Here is a 27,459-nt window from a genome sequence, read left to right as displayed (position 1 = left end):
AACTGTTGTGTTGACCATTTATCCTTTTTGCTCTGTTTTATTACTTGTGATTTATGTGTGCATTGTTGATTATATTTTATTCGTTGTACTTTTAACTGTATTATTGTTTGTTAAAAGTTTTATTGTACTGTTTTGGGTGGTATCAATGGATACCTCTCTTTCAGATCATTATTGCTTTACACGATTTATTTATGGTTTCGTAATTTGAGAAACTGATTGTAAAGAAAAAAGTATAACAAAAAAATAACAATAATAACAAGTCACTGAAATTTAGTTTTATCAGTTAGAAAAATATTCACTTAAAAAGATTCAGCGATTGTAAAGCATTTAAATATAATTATTGGAGGAACTGAAACTTTTCCTAAATTTAGCTGAAAATAATATGAAAATATTTGCATACAACAGACAAAAATGTTATCTTTAATTTCATAAAGTCCATAAGCAGATGATTCCAAATGAAATAATTTCTTCAGAATAAAAGAAAATCGGAAGAATTCTTTTTATAAAATACAATGAAATTATTTTTTTTTTAATAAATCAGATTTTTTTTGTATTTAACTTCAAGGACCACTGTTAAGGTATTGCTTTAGAGAATGAGATGTATGATTTGTAACGTGTGTAAAAATGCCACGCCTGACCGGGATTCGAACACGGGACTAATTAATCATATTTCAAAAAAAAATTCTTTTAACTTTTAACAAATATTATTTTTAATAAATTTCATTATTTAATGAAATTCAATTTTGATCAAACAGCGATTTTCTTAACACTAATAATTTCCTTCTGATTGATTACAAAAAACAAAACACCTCTTCAAGAAAAAATTAAATTTATCATATAACCAACATCGGTGGACGAAAACATTTAAAACAATTCTAAAGAACGTAATTAGTCCAGAAATCTAGTCTTATTAACACTATTATTTTTATTATATAATTTAGTAAAATTTGGTGAAATTATAAAAATCCCTCATTATCGTTAATATATCTTGTTAACTGGTTACAATATTACACTGTAGATAATCCTACAAATAGTTGATCACAATTTCAGATTTAAGTTTTAATATAATTTAATCATAATTATAAATTACAGAACTAAATTACGCTCAATATTTGAACAAGTAATATACATCTCAACTATGCTGTAATAAATACCTCCACATCAGTTATATGTGAATTAAGGTATCTATAAATAACTATCTTTATATCTCTAGTTGATTTAGTTAGGAGAGTAACCTTTAATTTCAAAGACATACCAGGATAAGTTTTCTCAAGTTACAGGATATGACAATACCAACGTAACAAATCTTACTTAACACGATTTCTATTTATAACAGTGTATTATTATTGTTTCCTTGTTTAAACCGTTAGTAACAACAATTTCTTATAAAATTTAAATAACCTCTCAAAAAATTACGAAATGTAAAAAAATTATAAATAAATAATTAACTTTTCCCGAAGTTATGTGTTTTGAGTAAAATCAATAATATTCAGTATCGATTGGCTAAACGAATTTTAAATTTCTTTGTCCGAGTTCATCGTAGTATTTAGAAAAAAAATTTAACGATAGAAACTGACATTAGTAAAATCTTCACATAAGGTAAAATGGAAATCCCGATTATTTCTTCTTTTTATTTTTTAATAATTTTAAAACCGATATTAATTATGAGTGAAAATAAACAGATTTTTAACTAATCGAATTACAACACCAATGACAATGAAAGGCTGATAGATAATGAACACGGTAAACAGAATCTTAATTATTTTTAAACAATCTTTATACGTTAACCAAAAAATTGTCGTTATTAGTAACGTTAGTACAATATGGAGGAAAAAACCGGTCAACTTCTTAGTAAATAACGTGTTATGAAAGTTGACAACAACTTTTCCACCACTACAAAATGAAAAGAAAAACTTAAATTTTTACCACAGAAAACTAAAAATTAACAAGTTAAGATTTTTTTATAATTTAACAGATTAAAATAATTTACAACAATAACTCGTTTTTTCGAAAATTAAGTCAGAAATTCGGGTCAATGTAACTTCTGAACCGACAGGATTTTTTACATTATTAATTTATACAGAGAGAAACAAAAGTATAGATTTTGAATCCATAATCTGCGCAAAGAAGGAAGAAAGAAAAAGCTTTCAGTTGGGTAATGGCTAATTGCGGCTGAGTGACATTTAATGAAAGTTATTAATAAAAACGGATCTTTCCACCGATGCAAACATATTTTTTCATAAATGAATTTTACAAAAATAATCGTTTATTAATAACAATTCGGCGTAAATATCGTACTTAAATGTTTATAGGATTTTAATTAAAGCCGAAACACAAATTTCAATGAAAAAATAAATACGGAAAAATGAGGAATTGGGAAGACTGACTCAATAACAAACATCGTGTACACTGACATAGATCGAACGACAAAGATCTTCAAGATTGAATCAAAGCATAGATCGGGACCGTGATCGTTGAGCAAAGTTCCAAGACTAGATTCAGAAGTATAAATGTATATTACATAAGTGTTACCGTTGCAGATAGTCGGTATTCAATAAATGTAAAAGAAAAATCATCTTTCCAAGCTTTAAAAAATTAATCTGTTAAAAAATTGCTGAAATGAATCTGATTACTTAACGCGATTAAATCTGACAAACGAGAACATGCGGATATTTTCGAATTCACAAATTATTAGTTCAGTGACGAAACTAACTTTTACTAAAATTTTCACAAGAATAAACGAAATTCTCACTTTTAAGCCTTGAAAATCCTCAATTAATGCACAATCTCCGTAAAGTGTAGTTTCCGAACTGTGCACAACAAAATTAATCAGGAACTGGAATTAATCAAATGAGCTCCATTGATAACATATCTGTCAAAGCATTATTTATTTATATTAAATATTTCTCTAAATATTGTGTCAAAAATCACTATAGTTATTCGTTTTTAATTTCTATGTCACGAAGTTCTTTGGAACTTCGCTGGTAAGAGTCCGCAGAACTGGACGGCACGGCGAAGTCAACAAACTATGTTTACAGTTCTAAACATGACATAACTTAAAAGTGAAGGGAAAAAGGATGAAAAAATAAAATAAAAAAAATAAGCATGAAAACATTATATTTCAGTTCAATTAGATTTGTAATAAAGAATACTTTCAAAAAATACTTCGAATTTGTTAGACAACATTTTTTTCTTCCATCTGATGAACCGCGGGACTCGAGTATATCAATTTTTTTCTCAAAAAGGTGGGTTTACGAATCGCACCGCTAGGTAGCAGTACACTTGATAGTACTTGGTAGCGTACAAAAATTTGATAATGTACTTGAAATCATAAAATTTAAAAGAAGATATACTACAAATTATTTTAATAGTAAATGCTTTTATGTAAATGAAAGTACTGAAAGTGAAATATTTTTTTTAATTCTTATCACTTCATTAAAAAAAAATAAAAGTATTAGTTTGTAAGACATTATAGATATTAATAAAACACAATAAACAGGAACAGTAGGAAAGCTGCTAATGTAGCAACAAAGATTTGTTACATAAAACAAACATAGATTTGATTGGTAAAAGTTTTACTCTACAATTAAAAATATTTGAACTAACTGATGAAGAAATAAAAAAAAGTTCATTTAATAATAATATAAAAGCTGTGTCCACGGATGCGATAAAAATCGAGGGTTACACTTAATAAGTAATAAGTACAATATTACATCACGGATCTTCGATTCGTGAAGGTCATTATACTACTTTAATTAAAAAAGAAAAAATATGGTGTGAAGTGAATGAAATGACTTATCAACAAAAAAAATTTTCCGTGAAATTCAATTTGTTTGTTCTAAGGCAATAAATTTTAATAATAAATCAATAAGATAACAGTAATTAAAAAATAAATAAATAAAAGAGTAATTAACAAAACGCAGTGATATTCAACAAAATTACAATGAAATTGTAAACGGTACAGTAAGAGCCTCCCAGATAATATTTCTTCCGCTCAAAAAACAAAAATTTCTCTAATATAGATAAAACTATTTTTAATAAAATGATACTGATATCAAAAAAGGTAAGACACTACATTTCTATTATAAAAATCTGTTATTAATTTTAGAATTTTGTTTAAAAAAATACATGTTAAATATATGTAACACACAACAAATGATATACAATAATATATAATAAACAATGTTTAAGCGTTCTATATACTAAGCAAAAAATAGAAAAAACTGTTACAAAACTCTTTCCGGCCCGATTTCATTTATTAAACAATGAATAATCGTAAGAATTATATTATTTCTGTAAATGTGATATCTATTACACATAAATGAAATCGGGTCGGTAAGAGTTTTGTAACAAATTTTTCTATTTTTTGCTTATTACATGGAACGCTTAAACATTGTTTATTATCTATTATTGTATATCTATTGTCTATTATATATATTTAAGATGTATTTTTTTTTAAACAAAATTCTAAATTAATAACAGATTTTGATAATAATGTAGTCTTAATTTTTTTGATATAAGTATCATTTCGTTAAAAACATATTTATTTATATTAGAGAAATTTTTGTTTTTTGAGCGGATGAAATGATATCTATGAGACTTACCGTACGGTTTACAATTTCATTGTAATTTTTTAAGATTTTAATACGGTATGATTATTATTCAATAATAATCATTTACTTACAGAAGGTTATTAATAGGAACTTAATTTTAATAAAAACTAATCGATGCGGTAGTTAATTCTAAAAGTAATTCACTTATTACTGCAAAGACGTTCAGGACATTGAACTGTACTGTACTGTATTTCAGGACAAGTTGCCTTGACAACATACCCGTCTACTGATCACACAGCAAAACAACTATCAGTTATAATATCATGATTTTTCTAAAACATTCCGTTTATTCTGAATTTCAAATGTTCAAGAAATTCGGATATTGTGTTTAAAAATCCCGGTTAGCTAATCGTACACAGTTCTAACAAGTTACAGCGAACAATCATAAATATTTCTTAATTGACAAATTTATAAAATTAATTGATCCATCCAAAAATATATATATATATATATATATATATATATATTGTGTGTGTGTGTGTGTGTGTGTGTGTGTGCGCGCGCATATGGAAAGGGGAACAGGGAGCCTTTTCCATATCAGTATCAGTTTATGGAATCGTAGAACACATTTTTTTTAAGATTTCAGAAGGGGACTTTGTTAATTGTAAATTCGATACTACGCAATATTTGGTTTGAGTAATGTGTTGTAAAATAAATGAACGTGAAGGTACAAGTTCAGATATATCATACAAGATAGAAGCAAACGACACACAACAAATGAATGTATGGCTGTGTAACGTGTTTTTAACAAGGATAATTTTAAGAAGAGATACATAAATTGATATTCAAGAAGTTAAGACTACTCACCGCTTGATTTTTGCTTTGGGAATTTAAAAAAAAAAATGTTTTCGACGAATTAACTAAATCATTGGTAGCATCAAAACAGAATATATCACAATATAAATTAACAACATAAATCCTCCAACTTTTTTTAGAAAATTCTCATTAAGCCGTTACAGGAGTACTTTATACTTTATTGATGACATTTATGATAGTTTTTTTGTAAAAATTTAGTTATCATACATATGTTTTTATCTATAGTAATATATTTTTTCGACTAGTAACATTTGTTATTTTATCGAATGTGATAAATGACCAATTAAACACATTGATGAAGCAATTAAACACGTAAAAGGAGATGAAAATTTAATAATAGTTGGAGATTGGAATGCAAGCATTGGAAAAGGCAAGGAAGGAAATATAGTGGGTGAATACGGGCTGGGCAAAAGGAATGAAAGAGGGGACCGACTTATAGAGTTTTGCACAAAGTATAATTTAGTAATTGCCAACACCCAATTTAAAAATCATAATAGAAGAATATACACTTGGAAAAAGCCAGGCGATACTGCAAGGTATCAGATAGATTATATCATGGTTAAGCAAAGATTTAGAAATCAACTCGTGGACTGCAAAACTTACCCTGGAGCAGACATTGATAGCGACCATAATTTGGTGATAATGAAATGTAGATTGGGGTTTAAAAACCTGAAGAAAAGGTGTCAGATGAATCGGTGGAATTTAGAGAAGCTTGAGGAAGAGGAGGTAAAGAAGATTTTTGAGGAGGACATCGCTAGAGGTCTGAGTAAAAAAGATAAGATAGAAAATGTAGAAGAAGAATGGGAGAATGTTAAAAAGGAAATTTCAGCAGAAGCAAACTTAGGCGGAATAAAGAGAACTGGTAGAAAACCTTGGGTTTCAGACGATATATTGCAGCTGATGGATGAACGTAGAAAATATAAGAATGCTAGTGATGAAGAAAGTAAAAGGAACTACCGGCAATTAAGAAATGCTATAAACAGGAAGTGCAAACTGGCGAAAGAAGAGTGGATTAAAGAAAAGTGTTCAGAAGTGGAAAGAGAAAAGAACATTGGTAAAATAGACGGAGCATACAGGAAAGTTAAGGAAAATTTTGGGGTACATAAATTAAAATCTAATAATGTGTTAAACAAAGATGGTACACCTATATATAATACGAAAGGTAAAGTCGATAGATGGGTGGAATATATTGAAGAGTTATACGGAGGAAATGAATTAGAAAATGGTGTTATAGAGGAATAAGAGGAAGTTGAGGAGGATGAAATGGGAGAAACAATACTGAGATCTGAATTTAAGAGAGCATTAAAAGATTTAAATGGCAGAAAGGCTCCTGGAATAGACGGAATACCTGTAGAATTACTGCGCAGTGCAGGGGAGGAGGCGATTGATAGATTATACAAACTGGTGTGTAATATTTATGAAAAAGGGGAATTTCCGTCAGACTTCAAAAAAAGTGTTATAGTAATGATACCAAAGAAATCAGGGGCAGATAAATGTGAAGAATACAGAACAATTAGTTTAACTAGTCATGCATCAAAAATCTTAACTAGAATTCTATACAGAAGAATTGAGAGGAGAGTGGAGGAAGTGTTAGGAGAAGACCAATTTGGTTTCAGGAAAAGTATAGGGACAAGGGAAGCAATTTTAGGCCTCAGATTAATAGTAGAAGGAAGATTAAAGAAAAACAAACCAACATACTTGGCGTTTATAGACCTAGAAAAGGCATTCGATAACGTAGACTGGAATAAAATGTTCAGCATTTTAAAAAAATTAGGTTTCAAATACAGAGATAGAAGAACAATTGCTAACATGTACAGGAACCAAACAGCAACAGTAGCAATTGAAGAACATAAGAAAGAAGCCATAATAAGAAAGGGAGTCCGACAAGGATGTTCTCTATCTCCGTTACTTTTTAATCTTTACATGGAACTAGCAGTTAATGATGTTAAAGAACAATTTAGATTCGGAGTAACAGTACAAGGTGAAAAGATAAAGATGCTACGATTTGCTGATGATATAGTAATTCTAGCCGAGAATAAAAAGGATTTAGAAGAAACAATGAACGGCATAGATGAAGTCCTACGCAAGAACTATCGCATGATAATAAACAAGAACAAAACAAAAGTAATGAAATGTAGTAGAAATAACAAAGATGGACCACTGAATGTGAAAATAGGAGGAGAAAAGATTATGGAGGTAGAAGAATTTTGTTATTTGGGAAGTAGAATTACTAAAGATGGACGAAGCAGGAGCGATATAAAATGCCGAATAGCACAAGCTAAACGAGCCTTCAGTAAGAAATATAAGTTGTTTACATCAAAAACTAATTTAAATGTCAGGAAAAGATTTTTGAAAGTGTATGTTTGGAGTGTCGCTTTATATGGAAGTGAAACTTGGACAATCGGAGTATCTGAGAAGAAAAGGTTAGAAGCTTTTGAAATGTGGTGCTATAGGAGAATGTTAAAAATCAGATGGGTGGATAAAGTGACAAATGAGGAGGTATTGCGGCAAATAGATGAAGAAAGAAGCATTTGTAAAAATATAGTTAAAAGAAGAGACAGACTTATAGGCCACATACTAAGGCATCCTGGAATAGTCGCTTTAATTTTGGAAGGACAGGTAGAAGGGAAAAATTGTGTAGGCAGGCCACGTTTGGAATATGTAAAACAAATTGTTAGGGATGTAGGATGTAGAGGGTATACTGAAATGAAACGACTAGCACTAGATAGGGAATCTTGGAGAGCTGCATCAAACCAGTCAAATGACTGAAGACAACAAAAAAGAAAAAAAAGAAGATAAATGACCTTTATGAGTAATCCTGATTGGTGAAATTTATTAAAATATTATTACTACGTGTAGATAGAAGTTCTTACAATATTAAAACTAGGAGTTTTTATTATTCCGCACATTCCAGTCATCAGGATTTGATATATCTATCTAAAATATTATTTAATCTGTTTTTAATCATCAAAATCTGAAAAGGATATATTCTATAATTTTTTTCGTTACACGTGAAAATTTCATCAAATACCTCATGTAATACTGTGTGTTAAATTTTGTATGTTCAATATTATTTGTGGTTTTTATCCTCCCTAATCTGGGATTAATAAAACTGAGATATAATCTATGATTAATAAAAATAAAATCTGAGATTAAGTGGATTATTATCCACCTGGATATTTGGAATATTAATTAATTGCTTCAAATATTATTACACCAACGCATGTGAACGTAAGGGTGAAAAATAAAGGAGCCTTTTTTTTTGTTAGAAAACCTAGAAAAATCTCGGTATAGCTACTTATGAATGTTATATAAACATAGTATGTATTTTTTTACATTTTCGATTAAAGATATTTATTTAAATAACTTCAAAATAACTTTTATTGTTCCTTGTATTATTATCGGTTTCTATAATTATGAAGTTCTTTGACTGTTATTATTTCCAGTTTTTGTTGACGTTCTTAAACTTTCGTTTTTGGAATAAAAATTATTAAGATTACTTTTATATAATGAACAATTATTTAACACTAAAGTTAATAATATCTCATGTATCGACACTGACAGCTTTTGTCTGCGTTTTTTAAAGACAATTTAAAAACACTTGCGAAATTATTTACTTTGTATAAATTTATATGCGTTTCAGCTTATTAATTATCATTTAAACTTCCATAATTTTAGCTGATTAATGTTGATGGAGATTTAATATCTCATCTCCTAAAGTATTCTCATTATTTTTAATGAATAAAAAATATAAAGTATAATCAAAAAATATTCTCCTTTAATAAATATATAATTGAAAATTTTCCATAATAGTTGTCCCCAACTTAAAAATAAGTTATTGTTAATTTCAAATGTTTAATCTTATCGATAAGTATTCTTTAAATAAAACTATTTATAAATAATGTGAGCAGTCTTCAAAGCTTATCATAGGAAAAATAAACCTTCAAACAATAAAGTTGTTCTAGTATTAGACAACAGACAAATTTGTTTAATGAAACGTTATTAACAATAATAATTACGTAATTGTTACAACCTTTGTCAGAACGACTTAGGGTAATTCGTTAATTTAAAAATTAATAACATTACGTTTTAGTTCTAACTGCTGAAAATAGTATAATTGAAGGTGTATTTAAAATACATAATACTACTATAGGACAATTTTTTGCTTAACGTTTATCTGCATTAACAAATTTTATATTATCTAAGAAAATTAGCATCCCCATCGCGGCTTCGCCCGCGCTATATAGTTACTTCCGTTTCCCGTCGCGGTTGAGGATATTTAGCAGGTCAAAACTCGCTTCGCTCGCCCTTTTCGTCTAGCCAGAGGGCTCTGCTTCCTGGATCACTCTGTGTTCATTAAACCCATGCTTATCAGAATAATTATGAAATTTAAAAAATTAAAGCCTGTTCAATTTATAAAAACTGTCAGTGTGTTGTAATTTCTTCACAGCAGCAGTTTGGTCAGTACAAGACCCGAAACGTTTTGACGGCCTCCATGGTGTGAGCGGCAGCCATTTTTTTTAACTGCCTTTCATCCCTAGGTTCAAGGTTCGAACCCCGGTCAAGCATGGCATTTACACACGCTACAAAATTGTCATTTCACCTCATCTTCTAAAGCAACACCTAACAGTGGTTACAGTCTAAAGAATGCTGGTTTCAAAATAGTCTGCCTCCGACTTAAAAATACAACTTATAACTGATTACTCATCCTCCGTACGAGTAAATATGCATTTTGACCGGTTCTTAGCATTATCCAACAAACACCAGTAGGAGGTCACCGTACTTTGTTTCTCATTTTTTGAAAATCTTTTTTTATTTTGTATTTTAGTCAACTAACCGAAGGCAGTTGCAGCAAATCGCGTCAGACTTACAGTATGAGAAATAGTGGCTGTGTTGGTTGAGCTGCCGCGCCGTACACCATTGCAACCCTTAAAAAATTTAAATAAAAAAAAAACCCAAACGGTTTTTAGATATTTATCTGAAGAGTATTTGCAAGCCTTACTCTAGTGAATATCTCGTTTAGTATAGTCGGAAATGGGGAAAATTTCCAATCATTGTTCAAATTTGTTTAGAATTTTTTCATTCCTTTCAAGGTCAAATTCTGGAAAATTTATAAACTGGTTTTCAGATATTTATATGAAAATTACACACACCAAAAATCAAGTTGGTATCTTCATTTGTTACCGAGAAAATAAAAAAAAAAAAAAAAAATAGCCGGGTTTCAAAAAAGAATTCAAAATCCATTTTGACTCTTTAAACTCGGAATTTCAAAAAATCCTTTCTTAGTGTGCACTTAAGAACATATTTTTCAAATTTTCATCAATTTATCTTCAGTACTTTTTGCTGGGCGTTGATGAATCAGTCAGTCAGGACAAGTTGTTTTATAGGTACAGAAGTTATATATATATATATATAACTAGAAGTTATATATATAATTCTGCCGGGCAAATAATAAATAAGATTTTTCAGAGATTTTTATTTTTTATTTTTCCACGTAGTCACATTACAATTCGATACATTTAGACCAAAGACTTTCTAATTTTTTAATACTCCTCAGTAAAATGAGATTTACTCTGCAAAGTAAAGCGAGATTGTCTCAGCTTTCAACTCATCATTTTAAGTAAATATTCGTCCAGCGAGCCATTTTTTCAGGTTTGGAATGAGGAAGTAATCGCCTAGAACCAAATTCGCCGAATATGGCGCATGTGGAAGTAATTCAAAGGGTAGATAATGGAGTTTTGCTCAACAACCCGTGTGTGGAGGTGCATTATCGTGGTGAAAGAGTAGTTTTCTTTTTGAGCAGATATGGACATTTAGCTTAAATAGAATTCTTCAGTCGGTTCAGTAGTAAAGCGTAATACTCACCATGATGGTCCTGCCATTTTCCAGGTAGTCAATGAGTACCATTCCAAGAGAATTCCAAAAAATCATAACCATAACATTTCCTGAAAATGGAACCGTTTTCGCTTTCTTGGCCCAATTTTATGATCTCCTGTACAATGTCTGGTCTCCTTGTAATCCTGAATCCATTTTTCATTTAGTGTTATAAAATTTCGAAAGAGACTCAGCAGAATCGCGTTTAAATAAGTCAAAAAAAAAGTCCAAACACTATCGAAAAATGTTCAGTCCAATGCCTTTTTGGTCCACTAATAACAAACGCGGCATCTAACGGAAGCATTTTAATACCCAAAAAAGCGTTTAAAATGTAGAGGACACATCACCGTGATGTTTACGATGTCACGAAACTTACGTATCTTCAGTAGGTGATCATTTAATACGGCATTATGGACTTTTGTGGTGATTTTGTCAGTAGTAGCAGTTTTTGGGCATTCCGTACGTTCATCATCTTGAATGGATATAAGACCATGTTTAAATTCAGCAGCCCAATTTTCGAAAACAAATGAGAGGAAGCCTTTAAAGTGGAATAGGATGAGTACGTCCATCGGTAACCTTTTAAAACAAAGAACTTTATAACAGCTTGAACTTTATTTTTTTTTTTTTTTAGTAGTTATTTAAAAGATAGTGTAAACCATCTTTGGGAGACTAGCTGTGAAAAATATTAATGCCCCGATTGTGGTTTAAGTGTCATAATCCCAACTTTAACACGTAAAAGGTTTTGATTTTCAATACTTTTTTAAAATGATGCATCGCAACCTAACCTTTTCATTTAATATTTTTGAGTTGGGCCTCTTCAGGTGCTCAGGGTAACTCAAAAATATTACCAGCACTTGCTAAATTTTATTTTTCTACATTAAACTATTTAAATGTTAGTTAACAGTTCTCATACTTTGTTATGTACTTATAATCGAGCACTACAAATTTATATTCTGATAAATAACTAGCCGGTCAGCACTCGCCCGACCGTCTAGACGTATACTTATGTCATACATATATTCACAAAGAAAAAAAGATTAGTAATTTTACTTATTTATATTTCGGTTGCCATAGTGACAGAAATAAAAATGTGGGTACATACAAAAAAAAAAGTAACGCACCGTGCTTTTTTATTGGATAATAATGCAAATCTAACTCTCAAGCACTTCAACGCATTCTTTATATATATATATATATAGATTGGTCACCAATCACTAATAAAAGCCAACAACGTGTGAAGTTTCAGTGATCTATGGAAACGAATTGATTAAAAGATTATCATTGAAATTTTAATCCTTACTTTACATCGTTTAATTTTGTATGATATTAATACTCGCTGAAACGTTCAGGAATTTTGGAATCATTAGACTTTAAAGATGTAAATTACTATCTTACCACGTGGTGTTATGTTGTAAAAGCAGGTATGGATTTTTTTTAAAAATAATATTCGTTTTAGCAAACTTTTATAGTTTTGAAAAAATCGGCTTTTATTTTAAATAAATGTAGTGTCTATACAATTTTTAATAACAAAACATTGTAAAAAACGGATATTTTATGTTTTTTAGTAACATAGACAACTGATTAAATATGTGGCAATTCATATAAATACATAAATATAGTGCAATATAACAATATATTCATATAAAAAAATAATTATACTGGTATAATATTTTTGTATCGCAATACAACAATTAGTATCACAGTTTTATAAATCGCTCTATATATATATATATAATATCAAATAACTCTATTGCAGTAATATCTGCATTAAGTACACGTTTAAACTGTTTTTTATCTGTAGCGCAACAACGAAGTATTGATGTAGACAAGATGACTCCACTTTATAAAAAGGAAGAACCACCCATCCCTTAATTTAACTCCTCCCGATTTTTATAAGAACAAAATAAAAGATTTATTGCTAATTTAAATTTAAACAATAAATTAAATAACGCAATAGGTTGTAAAATATGATTAGATAAAGGAAATAGAAATAATCACTTGGCAATTCCATCAGTTATTTAACAAAAGTTTTTATTTCAGTAACGAATACGGATAATATTTTGTTAATAAATAATAATAACAATAATTTTTATCGCAATAGAAGCCTACAGTTACGAAATTTAAAAATCAGCTTTATGGTCAAGGGGGTCATAGATAAATAAAAGCGGTATTTTAAAGACTGCACTTGATTATGTAAATTATGAAATTTAACTTACTCTTTAATTAAGGTTATGTTTTTTTGTTATGCTAATCGTTTCAAATAAAGTGGAACTATATTTTTACTTTTTTCTAAAAAAATTAATCGTTACAAGAAATAGTTAGAAACAAATAGAATGCTGTAAGTATCGAGTGCTTAAATAGTTAAGAGTGCTTTAATTAGTATTCCCCTATAAATAGTGTAAAGAATACTTGTGTAATTAAGATCGCTAATTACATAATACTGTTATGTTATTGGAATCGTTGTTTCCTGCAAATTGTTACGCAAATGAGTTCAGCGATCTAGTTCTGGTACCTGCAGTACCAGCATTTTCCCACCAACTACAATTTATTTTGATCACATCTACATTTTCCTTTACCTTCAGATATCGATAAAGCCAAAGGCTTTGAAAATGGTCTTTTTACGCTCTATATACCCATAAAAAATGCAAAATTGCAACTAGTCAGTAAGTAAAAATAAAGAGCGACTAGGAAAACTAATCGATTGAATAATATGATAACCCTATTCTTTAATGGGACTAAATTCGGGGAGCAGGCGGATTGGCTGCATGCCTGGCAGTTTCGTCCCGTATGTCGAAACTGACCAAAAATTCTGATAACTAGCACGACTGTCAGCTCCTAGTAACACGGAGATAACTTCACTATCCCAATTGAAGTTGGACTTTTTAGGGTAGTGGTTGCAGGAAAATTGGACTTTCAAGCCAAGAGCTATGCATTAACCTAATCGTCTCTTGTTAACACATATATATGATAGAATCCGTCTCTTCCTTGATGCTCTAGAAGGAAGATCTAGAGTACCACGCAACGCATGGATGGTCCTGGGCCGGGCCATTGAGGTTGATGCTCATCGGTGGAATGACTACGGTCGGTCGACTGCATCAGTGTAAAGTTAGTCACTCTAAGCCACCAATGAGCTACCGATAAAAAAGTTCGTCCCTAAAAAAACTCCGTTGCTTTCAGCGTCGAGCCTGAACTAAAACCAGGATGTTTGACGTTTTTTGGGTGCTGGGGGACTTTGATTGGCGATTGGAAATCCAGAAGACTTTGACCGCAACCCATGTGGATAGCTGATATTTGAAATGGTACAATTTAGGGGAAATCCAGTGGCACTTAATTGGTAGATGCCGTAGGTCCATTGAACAGGAGTTTCTAAATGTAATTTATCTGAAAATGAATTAATTTCAATTCTTCAGTTTTCTAAACAGGAAAAAGCTGAAATTTTAAATAGTTTCCTCAGTCATCCTGACTGCTTAGGGGAGAATTAAATTGTATAATATCTTAAAATAATATTTTTCTCATTTTGTAATTTTTAGATTAGTTCAATTTAATATATTTTAGAAAAGCTAATAGCTATATACTCCTATTTTATGAACCTTTACATTTATAATCAATCCAATTTTACAATGAATGCACAAAGCTATAACTTACAACATTAAATTTGATACTAATTTTATATTTGGCCATAAAAAACTGATTATTTAATCAAAATCCATAGCGTAACACAGATAATACTCAATTTTTTTGTATTACTATTAATACAATAGACTTATTAAATTACAACTGCAATGTACACAACATACTGTAATTTTTCCACAAAAGATAAAATAATATATTTAGAATACAATCACGAGTAGGCTATATCTAAAATATTTTCTGCGGTGAATGTACTCAGCCTACAAAGTTGAGTTAAGATACATATAAAACAGCTTTAACGATCACAATTTACGAGTGCACAGAAACAAATAAAATACTATAATTTATTTGTAAGTACTTGTAGAAAAAATAAAATTAATTTTATTTAAGAATGGTAATGTTTAACAATTGGTATACAGTTAAAAATTTGTTTTTGTTCTTTTTATTTTTTATTAGCGTATAAAATATTTTCTAAAGGCTTATTCTTTAAATTAAATTTTTAAATTGAATAATAATAATAAGCTCTGATAAGAATTGTTGCACATAAGCCTCATCTAGTTGTTCCTGGGAAAAGAAACAGTTTCACATATTTTCTTATACACAAATTTTCAAGTTTTAATTATAAAAGAAATTAAAACTAATATTTTATTAACAAATATATAATATGTAATCGGTTATGTATTTTATTAAAGTTCGGTAGTAAAGTTCTTTATGTTTGTTAAACAAAAATTTATATTATTATTTTTTTAATTTTAAATTTTAAGCACTTGTTTAAATCGATTCGACCTTATCGTATTAATTGAACGATATTTTTAAACGAATGTTAAAGTGACATTTCCTGGAGTATAATTAAAAACAAAACCTTGACTTATTGATGTAGTTAAATCAGAAATACGGGTTCAAATTTTCACTTTAATGATTACATAACAAAAATGTAATGATTGCATCTTTATTATTATAAAACGAAGTTTAAAATTACTAAACAACATTTTATTAATGATTAAACGATTTTTTATAGACTGCTTAGTTATAAGATGTATTAGTCGGTTAAGGCTCGCTTCACTCGCCCTTCTCGTCTACCCAGGGGGTGGAGCCCCCTGAACCCGCTGTGTTCGTTATCCTCATGGTTGTGAGAATAATACTGATAAATAACAATTAAAGCCTGAAAAACTTTCTTTCCTCCAAACATTTTCCTCGTTCTTCACATAGAAGCACCTACTGTAGACGAATATATCCCGTTTGGTTCCACTTTCCATTACTCTGGAATAATCAATATTTCAGAAAGAGGTGACGGTAGAAAGCTGGAAATCGGATATGTTATAAAACACATACTCTATTAATTTTTATGGCGAAAAACGAAATTAAAAACTGTATTAGGTCGTCATCCAAGAGGAAAAATTCACAACTACACCCCCAAGAGGCCTAGGGTCTCGAATATATGGCTTAAAACTTTCCCTGAGATAACTAAAATGAATCCTGAAAATTTTAAAGCAATCGGTTGGTTCGTTTTTGCGTGGTGTTGTTGCAAACGACAAAGTTTCGTTTTTCATGGAGACCACGGTTTTTTAAACCTTCCGAATTTAAAAAAATCGCTCAAACAAATTAAATTTGTTTTATTTAACATATTTAAATAATACTCAATTCTTTAAATTTCGAACTGTTTTTATATGGGAGGCAAATTACGGTTGATAATTTGTTTGTTTCAGTTTGATCCTAAAGTAATAAATTAAAAATTTAAATAATAATTAAAAAGTGTTATCCTTGAATTATTAGGGCGTTTTTTTTACAAGTCGATTTTATTCTAAGTTTACATTATCAATGTAAAAAACTGTTTATTAAAATAATTAATCTATTTTACTACTATTTATAAATAACTAATATTTTTAATTTTTTTATCTTTTTTCTTCTCCCCCGGGTCGGATCCTGCAGTTAAGTATTATACAACCAAGGGGAGTGTCCTTTACTCTAACGGGCCTCCACGTCTCGGATCTCACTTTGCGCCCGCCTCAAACTTCCTTTGTAGGATCCACCAGGCCTGGCTACGCCGTCCTTGGGTCCCCACTCTGGGAGCCGGAACTAGGTTTTATGCCAATGCCAAAGGGGAATACCACGAGTGGGGAATCTCCGGGACTCTGTCTTTTTCGCTTGGCGGTGCGAGAGCGAAAAATATTTTTATTGTTTATATGTACGTCACGCTGAGGATTACTTCATAAGTGACGTATGAGCGTCGCAGATATGGAATACTAACTAGTTTGGTACGAATGTTACACCTAACATTACTTACCTAACATTATGACTGTTAAGCAGTCATCAGATTAGGAGTAGTGACCCTCGCCAATGCAGTAACCAGTTGTTACGTAAAACTTAACAAGAATGGAAAAGTTGTACTAGGTCTAGATTTATGAGATAGAAGGAAAATTTTCTTCCTTCCAGAAGCGCAAACTATCGGTTAATGACAGTCAGTGGCAGCTCGTAGCTAAAATTAGTAGGGATGCTGCTCCAGAAAATGTTTAGCCTTTGTTTTAAAATTGTGTAAAAGGAAACAAACATACGTAAAAATAAAATTTATTCCGAAACTTGATAAATAATCTAAATAAGCAAGATAATAATCTAATTCTAGACTTTATCACATTCAAGAAAATGGTACACAGTTTTTAAGCACAACACACGCGGAGTAAAAAAACTACCTTCCACCAGCACACCAGGGTCGGCATTGCGGGAACAAGAGTGCTCTCTCTCCCTTGCAGCCTTGCGTGCATCTTCCTACGTGCGCATGCGCACAACAGTCAATACCACGCTGCTGGAACTGTGAAGCACACAGTTCCATTCAAAGATTTTTGTAATGTTTTCATAAACTGGGGATGGCTACTGACATTAAGCTTAAGGATTATATATTGTACAAGTATAAAAAAATTAAATATAGAAGGACTCGTTATATTAAATGTTATCGTTAATATCAAGTGGAAATAGGTTGTCCTGCACAGTGTACAGAAACCTATACGCGAGCCAGAACTGATGACAGTAGAAAGGTTTGCATGTTATAAATGTATTATATAAAATAAGTATTTCCTTGGATCACGATTATCACTGATCTGGTAATTATAGTTCCTATATGGTGAGGAGGTTATTCATTTTGATGTGTTTTTATAATACGTGGTCGGCCAATAGATAAATCGAACAGTAGGTGATATCGCTGATAAAGTTCAATACTGTTTTAATTTAAGAGGTCTTATAGCGGTTTGGTCTTTGCATTGAGGAAGGGGAAGTGTTTGGTTTTTTCTTGTTAATAAAAAAAAATTATGAATACTTTTCAAATTACATCGTTAGTTAAAGATACTTGCCCGATATACAGTTTTAATAATAATCTTGTTTTATTTTATATTAAAATTATAAAAAAAAATTAAACGGAGTTAAAAAAACCTGAACTGAAATAAAACAATTCTTCTGTAAAGTCCGACTTTTATCATTTGGCGTCAAATTAAAAAAAAATAATAATAAATACCAATTATATAATAATAATACTAATCCTAACACCAAAAAGTAATCTTTACTTTTGCATTGAATTTAAAAAAGTGAAATTTAAAGAATTGAAAAAATATATATTAAAATTTTTATTTATTTTTTTAAGATCGTTTCACTTTTATTAATTTATTTTTTATGATAAGACATGATAAGAAATTTAAAAAAATTGAAAGCTGAGAAATGACAACCTTGCGTGAGTTAAAGATCTCTGGAATGTGGTAAGTTTCATTATTTATTTAACTATGTTTCTTACTATATATATATATATATATACATTTTTTTATATTTCTTTTTTAATTACTGCATGTCAGAATGATATTGACTATTCATAATTACCCTATAAACATTTATTAACAAGCAATGATGACAAAAATCAATTAAGATATCTTCATGGTGTGCATAATGTATTTTTTTGTAACAAAAAAGATCATATTAATCTATTATGGCTTTGACTCATGTAAAGTACCTGATGTAAAGGAGGTAATAATTTTGTTGCTTTCTCTGAAAGTAAATAATATTTAATATATACATATAGCTTTGTTGTGAAGAAAACGAAGATGTCGCTTGCTTGTAGTATTGAAAATCACCTGAATTTAAACCAATGTTAAAGAGGTGAAGCATACCGATGTTGAAGAGTACAGTTAACTTAGTGAAGATAATGGGATATTATGTTATCCTTGAGAATTAATATTACTGTGTGTGTGTGTGTCTCTCTCTCTCTCTCTCTCTCTCTGTGTGTGTGTGTGTGTGTAAGCTATTTTATTAATTAAAAACGTATTTAGAAAACATTCTTTGCAGGTATCCTCTGGGTAACAACAATTAGATAATTAGGTAACAGTCCTTACCCGGAATAGCGTCGTATAATTCAAAATACTTTATTTATAATGCTATCAAGGAAGTACATTTTGAGAAGGCATCCATTCACGCATTCCAAACATAAACTACAGGTGAATGCATTTGCGTGACTCATACATCTTACTACTGCGTATTTTACAGATATTTTTATTGCACAATAAATTAAACTGCAACTTAATGATAGTAATAAATAGTAATGTTAATAGTATAGTTATTATTATAGTCAAATAAATAAATAAAAAATATTAAATAAATTTATGATTTACAGTAATTAGGTCCTTAGGATTTAGTTAAATAGCATAGTAAAAGTAAAATTCCCTAAAAAACAGTTGAATTATTTTTTTATTTTTTACTTTTAAGGCCGCAAAGGACTATTTTAGTCAGAATAATTCAAGTCTTTTTTGCCGATCTTTTGGCCTTTAAGTTCTCAGCTTTTACTTTCTCCCAATATTTAGTCATTCTTAATGATGGACAGACTGAATGGGAAATCGTGCCAGAAGAAAGACGCAAATACATTTCTACTCTCCCAAGGTCATCCCAAATAACGATTTTAATTATCTGAAAGGATTGGAACGCAATCCACAATTCCGTTTATAAACAAAAAACGTATACTGTTTTCAATTAAAAAAAAAAAAAACAAACAGACAAAAAACCTTTAAGTGACGCACATGTATTCAATAAATACGAACACAACCAAGATATTTGTCGGAGTGTTTTATCACTTCTATTTAGGCTGTATTGTTTACAAAATGGAAACACCTCAATTCCATCAGTTTTATTTTAACATAATTATATTCACTGTTATATTTATTCATGCTAGATATTATCGTGTCCTTAAATGGTGTTGACTAAGGATACTTCTGTTGCCTAAAGATATCCTACAAAACTGAGCAAGCGGTGCAAGTCAGTGAACCGATTATTTACGTCTAGCAGATCCAAATGTGGCCCAAACTTGAAAGACTTGGACCCAAAGCCGTATGTAAAAACATGGACTGCAGACGATTTCAGGATTTCCAAATGTGTTAAGGGTCGAAGAGGAACGAGATAAGCAAAACCAACTACTTTGGAGGTTAAGTCTTTCAATTTTATGGACATGTAGGCTTATCAAAATTGGAATATTTCAATGAATAAAACATTTTCTACTCTGATGTTTCAACTATTAAATGTTAAGTTGTTCAAATGTTCCTGTATTAAATGTTTTAATATGAATTTTAATCCATATTAAAATTATTTGGTTTGATTCTTAACCCTCACTTCTCTTTTATTTTTATTGATACAAGGCTCGGCTGATAAATTTCGCACATATATGCGTGGCATAGAAATGAAAGCAGATATTGGAATGAAATAAAAAATGAATAAAAGTACAATACATTAGCTGCAAAATGCAGTATTTATTTTTCAATATAATCCCCGTTTACCCTGATAAACGTTTCCCACAAGTTATTGCATTCCGTCACTGAAAAAATCTGGCGGTCTTTCTCGGATCCAAGTGGTTACAGCTGCTTTAATCTCATCATCGGTGGTGGAAAGACTACTTTTGAGATCCCTCTTGAGATGAAGAAAGCAGTAGAAGTCGCACGGAGCCAAATCCGGCGAGTATGGCGGATGCGGAATAGGCTAAAACGTTTCAGCTTGCGGAGAGCAATCAGAGAATTTGCACGGTACCCATCGTACACAAATTTTACAGTAACCCAATTGGTTCATAATGGGACCTACTCGTTCTTTAGATATGCCTAACTCAATAGCGAAGCGTTGCTGGGTGATTAACCGGTCACTTTGAAGCAAATCGTCCACCTCCTTTCGATATTTCTCGTCAGTCACAGAAACTGGTGGTCTGCTACGAGGAGCATTCTCAATTGTCGCTTTACCAGCTTCACATACGCAAAATTTCAACGTCTACCTATTCACAGTACTAGCAGTTTCAGTACAGTAAAACGCCTTTAAACGATGAAAAATATTCGTAGGATTCACATTTTCTGTTGTTAAAAATTCGATCACTGCCCGCTGTTTTAACCGTGTTGACATATTGGCCGTAATCGACTCCATTTTAATTGTTACTGAAAACAAACCGGTAAACGGATTTCATCGCATTATCTCAGGTTTGTAGTAGGAAGGGGGATTTTAGCTATCATGTGCTGCCATGCCCAACTCGATAACACCTTTTGTCTCCGTGTAGCACGCTAGTGTGTATAATTTATCAGCCGAGCCTTGCATTTTATGAACAATAAATTAAAAGATTTATGGTAAATTATAAAAATCAGACCGCACAAAAATGGTTCTCGCTGTTGGATACCGCAGGGGCAAAGCCAACAAAATAATTCACGAAAAAAATTAAACATTTGATATAAAAATGATAAGTATTGCTCAATGTAAATCAATGTAAACATAGAAATGAATGTACATTTTTAATAAAATTGTCAAGTAGGCAGCAGCAGCCTGTGGCTGTAGATCATACTCTTGTGTTGTACTATATAATACGAGTACAAAATTAAGCGTTACCGTATTAAAAAATTTACGAGTCACCTCTTTCTGAAACAGGTTTGTAAGAAGTAATTTGATTAGAAAATTATGAGATTAAATTGAACTGACGTTCCCAATGACAAGAATAAAAATAAATTCATATTAAAATTTCTAAAAAAAATCGGTTTAACCGTTTTTCCATGATGTCGAAACAAAAATTCAAATCGGAAAAATGGGGATAATCTGCTTCAGCTATTTTATGAAATGTGACATCTAAAAAAAATCAAATATCAGATATAATTTCAGTTTACACGTAATCTATGACAGATTTTATGAAAATAAATAATATAAGGGGATAAGTTATAAATTATTTGTAATTCAACAAAATAAATAGTTTGTTATAAAAACAACAATATAATCAGAGTTTTCATTCCATAAACATTATAATTATGACGATAAACATTATAAATATGCAAAACTCGTGTATGAATGTACTGATAAGATATGATTAAAATAAAAGTTTCATGAATAACCTAAAATTTATTTATAAAATTAATATGACAACTGATTTATGAATTCACAGCATTGTTGACAAGGTTAAAATCTTTTAAAATGAAACATTATTATTGCTGAACACATTTTATTTATTTATTAATTTTAATGTAAACGCATTACTAATACTTCATTATTATTTTTATATATGTATTAATATGGATTATAACCGGTTACCATAATAATTCAGTTATTTTTCACTTTCAAATCCTATTTTCATCAAGGTGTTTCGAAAGTTTCCCTTAATTTTTCCAGGTGAATATTGCAGCAGTTAATTTTTGTTACCGGTGGTAACATACTTAACGTAGATTTATAATTTCTTTCGTAACCTATAAAATTTTTCATTATATACTTATCTAAAGAAATATTTATTTATCAACCTACATTAGAAAAAATTCGATTGAAAATCATTAAGAATTAAAATTAAATACGACAATAATCACCAAAATTAAAAAAAAAACGATTACTCACTTTATGTCGTGTTCAGTTTTCTCTTTACTTTCCTGCCTTTGTATTCTTTCGTAAAAATTTTTCCACATTGCATCTTCATCCATTTTTGTTTTGTTTATATTATACTATAAAACACGTGAAACTGATGGACGGGTATATTAGTCGGGTTAGTTCTATTTTTAAACACTTTTAAAACACGATGAGTCAAACAAATACACACTGGCGCACTACGACTTCAGTGTTGTTTACCCTACCGACGCACAACGACAACTTAAAACCTTACCGACTAATCGATATATTCGGAAAATAACCAAATCTATTTTTTTTTCTCTTAAATAAAACAATTTCAAAATCTATTTAATTAAAATATTATAATGAAAAACATAGCGTAACAAAATGAAGACAATTTACACAACTGCTGTAGTAGTTATCTGTCTGAACGGAATGGGAGAACTGCTAGCCTAGGACAGTTCCGTGAGAGAAGTGTACGTAAACAAAGAGAGCAAGCATAACGTTCCGCACTAAGAGCAACGAGGTGTTCGTTGCTCGATGACATCATTTTCCAATGTACTTTGTCTCCCACTACCGTAGGTATATATTTTATTTGCATAATTTATGCGAATTCAACATCGTGAATAAATTTTTTTAAATATTGTTTTATAATTACGATTATATATTACTACAACCACTTTACCTGGCTTCACTCGGTATAAATAAACAAAACTTTGAAGAAAGATACTAAAAAAATATGTATATGTATTCTGGGTATCAGTGTTAGGCCTTTGATTTTTAAATTAATTTAATCTTTAATAATTTTGAATTCTTCATCCTGAATAGATTTTACAAACCTATTCTGCTTCTTATTTTTTAACTCAAATTAACCAGTGTCAATAAATGTTCTACGTTTTAAAAAGTACCATTTGTAAATAAATTGACTATTGAGATTTATTTACGTGTACAGGAGAATACTACATCTTGGGCCTTCTAGAATAGCTATATTAAAGGGGAAAGCATGGTGATCATGTCAAAAATGTTTTTTTGCAAATTTTTGAGTTTTAGGGTCCAATTAGTTCATCTAGACCAAAAAAAAAAAAATGTATGAGTGCACTGCTTTTGAGCTTATATCTCAGGAATGACCAAATTTCGATTTCTTCAAATTTGGCTCAAATATTTCTATGTATGGGGCATTGATCAAATTAATCTTTTTCAAAATTTGTTATGAGGTTGGAGGGATATCGTGAAAGAGCATTTTCGATTTTTTTCAGAGGCACTTTAGACAAAATTTTATTAATCAGATTAGTTACTTCCAATGCGTATTGGAAGTTTTTTCTCAAAAAATCAACTCCACCTCTTAAAAATGAAATGTTCTATTTTGCTCTATCTCCCATCGGTTTAAATATTTTTTAAAAATCTTTTGAAAAAAGGGTTATTGAGAAAAAATGGGTTTATAATTTATATACAGAGCTATTAAAAAATGTCTGTTTTTTAAATTATAGACGCCAGCGCTTTTTTTTAACCCGGGTCCACCGTTAGGTATTGCTTCATAGGATGAAATGAATGATTTGAAAATGTCATGACTGACCGGAATTCGATCCCGGGACCTCCGGATAAAAGAAGCTACCTCTCGCGCCACGGAGGCCGGCAATAGACTCCAACCTAAAATATAGAAAAGCATTTTTGGAAGATTTTCTATTTCTTATTTTAGCCTTTATTGAAGGAGGTGTTAGATTTAGAAAAAACTTTACTTAAACAAATTTGTTAAGTTTAATTTATATATGAATATTTAAAAAAAATTTTCCTTAAAATTTATTCCTCGCATCTAAAAAATATATATTCTGTCTTTTTTTCTTATTCTTGCCTCTAACTCGTTTAATTTTTATTATTAGTAGCCGGGAAAGTCATGCAATACTTTACCAGCTTTCTTTTAGCTAAAAATAAACCTGTGGAAAAAATTGTCTGCTTTAAGAAAATTGAATCATTTATAAATAAACTCATTATGGAAATTTATTTAAGTTTAGAGAACTTTCCATCTGGAGTTTTATTTTTAATTTTGGAAAACCATTTCCTATCTGGGATCCATATAACCCGAAAGGAAAAACTCAACCAACTATCAAGATTTCAATCCAGGAGCAAGGGAGATGAATAATGATCCATTTTAATCAAGAGTTTGATTGTACACAGAGTACAGGCAGGTTTACATCTGTTATAGATGCTGTAATTCTGATATATCTAGTAAACTTGCAAATATGAAGTAAAATTAACTTATAAAACTGGTACAGCTTCCTAAGAACAACAATCATCCTATATCTGGTGTACGATAGAAGAATGAAGTAACTGGCTTTCTTTAACCTTCACCAAGCAGGATGTGCTGTAGCTCATCAGCATGCAAGCCCATAGAAATGAAATTTCTAATCATTAAGGGATTGGTGGTTACATATATACACACTCGCAAACACACACTCATACATACATATACAAACATCCACATGTACACACACATGCTGAGAGAGAAAGAGATGGAGACATCATCGCACAGCTTCCTGTTGAATAAGGTTCATAAATTTATCTGTGACTTCTAATGCGTTGCACATTTTAATGAAAACATACACAACAAATTACACAGAATTATTTTTGTATATAATGTTAATAACATTATTTACTATTTTTAATACAGTTATAATTATTGACAAATGAACTGAGGAAGAGAGATCATTGTAAACAAATCAATGAAAGTAATGCGGCGTTTTTATCCAAAACAACAATATGATCCCTAGACCAATTTGACTTCTTGAAATCTTCTTATGGTTATAATATCTCAATTTTGTAAAACAAATATATCAATCTTTTATTCTTGATAATTAATTGTGTATTGTGTGATGTTGATCCAATCAAAGTTTTAATCCCACTTTCCCTTGGATTTACCCAGGCACCAGTTACTTTTGTACCCGTCAGTAGCATATCTATTCATTTCAGAGATGACCTTAAAGCATTATCTTCCTTCTACATTTAAAAATCTAAAAACCGGTGATGGCTCATAGCTAAAATTGCTACGAGCTAAAATTGCTTCTGGTGCTGCTCCAGAAATTTTTTTTCTGGGTCTTTTCAAGATCATGGTTAAAGTTTTCTGTAAAATAAAAGAACCGGAAAAAATGAATCAAATAGAATAGCTGGAAGCAGGATAATAATCTAATTCTACGCTTTATCACATTCAGGAATACGGTACACGGTTTTTAAGCACAATGTGTTTAAAAACCGTGTACCGTATTCGGTTTAACCGAATAAATAATAAAATGTCAATGCAGATAATATTTTTTAGTATTATTAGATAATAACTTAATAAAATGTTCACTTAAAAACACTGTAACTCCAACAGTGCTTAATTTAAATTTCTATGTACATAGAAACAAATACATAATTAATTTTTACTAATTACCTTCTCTTTTGCCCTTCCAACTTGTTTATGAACAGATTTAGCAATCAAAGAGCCCTTGCTTTCTGCCATCCTCTGATCACTACTGAAAAAACAACTAAGTTACTTTCATATTCCTTCCACCTACTAAACTAGAAAAGGGAACGGACAAGGAACATTCCATACACACGCGGAGTAAAAGAAAAACTACCTTCCACCAGTATGCCAGAGTCAGCACTACGGAGCGACAGTTCTCTCTCTCCCTTGCATGTAGCTTCTTATGTGCGCATACGCTCAACAGCCAAACACCATGCCGCTGAAACTGTGAATTGCACAGTTCCATACAAAGATTTTTGTATCTTTTTCATAAACTGGGGATGGCTACTGACATTAAGTTTAAGGATTATATATTGCATAAATATAAAGAAAGAATTAAAGAAAAAAGGACTCATTATATTATATGTTATCGATAATATCAAGTGGAAATAGGAGGGGGTACTGCAGTTCCACAGTACCTACAGTGAGCTGCCACTGGTCTGAATGTTGAAATCTACAAAGAAACTATCCAACAACTGATTGCATCACTACAAAAGTCGTAGTAGAACTATTGCATCTACCTTAATGCTACTGTAATATATGCTACATGACTGTCATGCTACTGTGATAGAGATGTTCTACAAATATTTGGTGAAAAAAAAAAACATTATTACATGGTAATGACACTAAGGTACTAGATAGACATTTCAGGTGTAGGTTTAAATTTTCATAAAAAAAGAAACAGTCTCAAAGCCGCTTCACAAACTAGTATACTACTAGGTATCTGCCCTTCCTCGCATCTATGTAGAACTTACCGTGATCAGTAATAACAAAATCAAAAAACAAGGATGAGGGAAAAAGCTGGACGATGAGAAATGTTGATATACCCTCGAAGGAGCTGTGGTCAAAATTCCAGAAGAAAGTTACCCTCCAAGCAGCGAACACCTTGAAAAACTCACAATTCCTAGAGAAATCGAGGTATTTTTACCCAGACAGAAGGTGAAAATTACTGATCCACTACTTTGCGTTCATTAGCTTATACGTATATTATAAATAATAAAATGTCTTTTCCTTCAGGAATTAGATAACCACTCGAGAACAGGTGGAGGTTTCCACCTGTTCCAATAACTCATCCACACCACACACACACCACATCCTCACCAATAACTGATGTAGTATGGTAAGAACACAGAATGAAAGTGTTGATCTGAACAATATCGTTATCTGAGCAACAGTTAGCAA

The 27,459-nt window shown here is 30.6% G+C and overlaps 1 protein-coding gene across 3 annotated transcripts in view; it reads right to left on the bottom strand.

Annotated features, from left to right (window-relative positions):
* stac (C2 and C2B_Munc13-like domain-containing protein staccato) overlaps window positions 1–27,459 on the bottom strand; it is a 352,276-nt gene that overhangs the window by 164,097 nt on the left and 160,720 nt on the right. Inside the window, exon 1 of one of the 3 annotated variants that reach the window (XM_075366200.1) lies at window positions 22,794–23,280. The exons of the other annotated variants lie outside the window; for them this stretch is intronic. Within the exon in view, the coding sequence (XP_075222315.1) occupies window positions 22,794–22,876 (83 nt within the window). The 5' untranslated portion in view covers window positions 22,877–23,280. Of the gene's footprint in view, window positions 1–22,793; window positions 23,281–27,459 lie in introns of those variants that run through there. 3 annotated transcript variants of the gene reach the window in all.

The sequence above is a fragment of the Lycorma delicatula genome, chromosome 5, assembly GCF_047948215.1.
Source record: "Lycorma delicatula isolate Av1 chromosome 5, ASM4794821v1, whole genome shotgun sequence".
Lineage (NCBI taxonomy): Eukaryota > Metazoa > Arthropoda > Insecta > Hemiptera > Fulgoridae > Lycorma > Lycorma delicatula.
Note: the sequence above shows the minus strand (reverse complement) of the source record. Positions and strands in the feature narration are given on the sequence as shown.